Source organism: Verticillium alfalfae, genomic scaffold, assembly GCF_000150825.1.
Source record: "Verticillium alfalfae VaMs.102 supercont1.9 genomic scaffold, whole genome shotgun sequence".
Lineage (NCBI taxonomy): Eukaryota > Fungi > Ascomycota > Sordariomycetes > Glomerellales > Plectosphaerellaceae > Verticillium > Verticillium alfalfae.
Window position 1 is genome coordinate 1,540,250 of NW_003315030.1, and position 3,593 is coordinate 1,543,842.

Genomic DNA, 3,593 nt, shown 5'->3' on the forward strand with positions numbered 1-3,593 from the left:
GTGCATTCATTGTCAGAGTGTTCTTCGATCAGAGGATGAACGTCCGGCTGGAGCAGGTACTGTAAACATAACTCTGCCATCGCACCATGGGCCTTTGAGTCCATTTCTTCCGACAATGGTTCAAAGAGGGACCAGACGAAGATCTCTTGGCCTCTCAGCTCAAAAACGCCTGGGAAGTTGTGAAGCAGAGGGTCGATTATGCCCGCAACATCAGCGCCTGTGAGTGTCGCTCGAGGATGCGCCATGGCGGTCAGAGCAACGGCGGCTTCGTGGCTCGACAGTGGTCGCAGTGTGTGTCGAAGAAGAGTGACGAGCCTATGCGCCTGGGATTGGGTCTCCTGGTCGACAAAGTCAAGCATGCTCCGGAAAACTTCATCAGGGCCAAGCGACTTTGGCCTGGCGACAAGCGCCTCGACTGTGGCCATTGTGGCGTGTTGGCTCTTGCGGAAGAGCCAGTCGAGAACAGCACAGGCGGGTTTCGTGGTCTCGCCCTTATGTTGGCAGACTAGAGCCTTGAGTTCCTCTTTGATGTGGTGGAGCACTGGCCTGTCATCCAGCACCCTTAAAATCCGGGAGTTCATAGCTGGGACCGGCACGACATCGTCAACCTCTGAAGTGGGGGTTCCCTCGCCCGCTACAGGGTCATCATCCGCTGCTGGAGGTTCTGAGGTGTTTTGAGGGATCTCAATGAGGACATCGCCATCCGTTTTCGATACCTGGTCGGCAGCTGGAGCTTCGGCATCATCCTTCTTTAATTCTTTATCAGGATGGATATCTGGGCCATCGACAACGGCATCGCCGCTCTTCTGGGTATTCCCGTCGCCGACGACAGATCCCGCAACTGCCACGTCTGGCTCTGGTACTGGGCTGGACCCTCGCACGCTGACACTCGCCTGAGAGTTGGAACTCGGACTGCGCGGACGCCACGTCGCCGCGTCTGCGGCGTTGATCCTCCAAATACCGCCAGACGGCACCTCCTCCGCCTTGAGGAAGTCGGGATCGCTACTGTCGAACAGCCACTTGTCACGGCTTTCCTTGAGACTTCCCAGTCGGATCAACTCTCTCAAAAACCAGTTGCGGGACTCCTCCTCGCACTGGTCGAAACAGCCGACGCAAAACGTGATCTTCTCCGTGTTATAGTTGTCTCGTAGCCCCATAAAGCCCTGGAAGATGTCGACCAGGTCGCTAACATTGACGTTCCTGTCAAAATCTTCCATCCCCTCCGCAGCACTGCCGACGTCAAAGCTAAAGCGGGAAATGATCATGGTGAGAAATGTTATGAGCATCGCCTTGATGTCCCTGTAACGCGCATCGGTCTTATCGAAACGGAAGTAGCATATCCAGTTCTCTCCTTTGGATGGATGATCCTTGAGGTACGTGTATATGCAGGTGAAGATGGCCTGTGACATGCCGACAGCTCGTGAAGCGCCGATGGACTGCGAGGCACTATTGTCTGCCTCTTCGACTTGATGATGCACATGCATTATGCTGAGACCTCGATTGCTTGCCAACCACTCGTTGCATGACTCATGGTCGATGAACCACGAATACAGGTCCTCGTGATAATCCCTCCCCGAGTACGGATAAATCGGAGGAGTCGATGAGAGGAGCCTCTTACTGGGTCTTGCTATGCTATCATGGATGTTTGTATCTGGTAACTGGTAAGTACACCAGCAGCAGTCTGCGACAAGGAGAATTTGGGCGGGGGCACAACTTACAAAAGGGGAGTTCATTAATTACCCTCTTGATTTCCAAGGGCCAGTCTGAGTCTCCTTTTGCTGGCTTACGGGTGATGTTCTTGTGCGATCTATAGGTGTGGCAACAAAACTCAAACGGCGTCTCGAAGACGGCCGTGAATCTGTTGAATGGGAAGGGCGAGCCAGTCTGGGAGCCCGGTCAGAGGATATTGCGCGGTCTGAAATGGCACAGGCGCTTACTGTTTCATTCTCAGTCGCGAAGTCGCGGTTGTCACGACAATACACGCTGAAAATGCTCGCGCGGAGCAGCATGTTGGTGTCGAGGAACTCGGCGTTGACCGTCCTGATATCGCGTGCCAGTTGCGACGCCTTGCGCACCAGGCCCGGGATCGTTGTGTCCGTGCTGATTAGGTCGATCAGCTCATCCTCTAGTCGCTCCAGCTCTCTGATGCGGTTGGGGACTGATAAGAAGATCAGGGTTGACGTCTCCCAAGGAATGTTGCCATATTTGGCGGCATTTGAGGCTGCGATGACAAGAGCTTTCTTGACGATGAGGCCGCCGATATCATGGCCTACGAAGACGATTGGACGGGGCTTCTATTGAAACGTTTCTGTAAGGCATGATCTTGCAAGGGGCGCTTCACACAGGTGCTCACTTACCTCTGTGTCGAGACCTTTCCTCGCCTCCACCAATTCATCCACCAATTTCTGTGCTTCCTCGTTGATGCCGTCAGGGAAGTAAATGTGAGTTGACTCCCAGTTGGTTTCGTACCAGTAGTATAGTTCCCGGACTGTCCAATAACCAAACAGATCTTCTTTTATCAGAGTTTTGTTCCACGACTCCCCTTCATCACACCATGTGGTTGCCTTGCTTCCATGGAGGCCATGCACGAGAACAACGCTGCGACGACGTTAGCTCAGCCCACACGGATAAGAGGTAGAAAAGGCGACGAACTCAAAGTCTATGCCATCTTTAAAGACGCCGCGATCCCCGTCCACGAGGCCAAAATCAGGCTCATCATACGGCACATATTCTATCGGTGCAATCTGGTCTGCCGGTGATTGTGTTCTCACGCTCTCCGGCGGCGGCGGTGTAGTGGTATCAGCTTTCCCGTCACCGTTCTCGTCGACGCTTTTGTCTTTGGCTTTCTCGCCAGATTTGATGTCGTCCATGGCGTCGCGGCTTTGAATTGACCCCGCGTCCGACCTGTCGTCGGCATGACTACCAAGCTCATCTTCCGAGTTGCTTCTCTGGGAGGCGGCATCACCGTTGGGTCCATCGTCTTCGTCTTCGTCTTCATCATCGTTTGCAGACGAGCCTTCGTCCTCCGACTCAATGACCTGGGACATCTTGCCTCTGCGTCGCTCAGTGCCGCCGCTCTCATGACTGCTGGATCGCGAGCTTTTTGGTGATGTCGCCTGCGCCATCGTTGCTGTGTGTGGTTCTGCTAAGGCTTGTTGGCCTACAGTGTGGCATGCAGCTGTCCCATGTGAAGCAGCGAAATGAGTCGCAAGTAAGACTAGATGACTTTGCAGGTGATCATGGGCTGAACTGGGTAAGCTGTCTGGCCATTGCAAGTCCAGGCCGAAGCCAGTCAGCCAAATGCGCGGGCAGGGTACACTGCAGGAAATGCAGCTGATAATTAGCCCCGCGAGCCAGCAGATGAGGGCTGACGAAGATCCCTCGTGGGGGCTGAAGGATTACACCCCCTGTCGGAGTTGAAGCCAGGTGCGGGTGTGTTCTGTATCACCGACAAGGTCGTGGGACCAAAAACGGCGCATTGCCGCTGTGAGATGAAGCACGCTTTAGTATTTAGAAATGGGACGACTCAAGTCTTCTATGAGGTGCTGTAGGATAATAGCACGATACGAGACTTTCCCTACCAACGTTACTTG

The 3,593-nt window shown here is 54.0% G+C and overlaps 2 protein-coding genes across 2 annotated transcripts in view; one reads left to right on the forward strand and one right to left on the reverse strand.

The window, feature by feature from the left end:
* Positions 1-12: 12 nt before the first annotated feature.
* On the reverse strand, positions 13-3,125 carry VDBG_07410 (predicted protein; the record flags this gene model as incomplete). Its single annotated transcript, XM_003002793.1, has 6 exons — positions 13-47; positions 86-1,651; positions 1,719-1,884; positions 1,938-2,294; positions 2,358-2,598; positions 2,653-3,125. 6 exons carry the CDS (start codon positions 3,123-3,125, stop codon positions 13-15), a joined length of 2,838 nt encoding a protein of 945 aa, XP_003002839.1.
* Positions 3,126-3,221: 96 nt separating this feature from the next.
* The window catches only part of VDBG_07411 (conserved hypothetical protein), a gene marked incomplete at both ends in the record, with an annotated part of 1,258 nt that continues 886 nt past the window's right edge, over positions 3,222-3,593 (forward strand). Inside the window, one exon of the mRNA XM_003002794.1 lies at positions 3,222-3,233. Coding sequence (XP_003002840.1) covers positions 3,222-3,233 — 12 coding nt within the window. The remainder of the gene's footprint in view (positions 3,234-3,593) is intronic.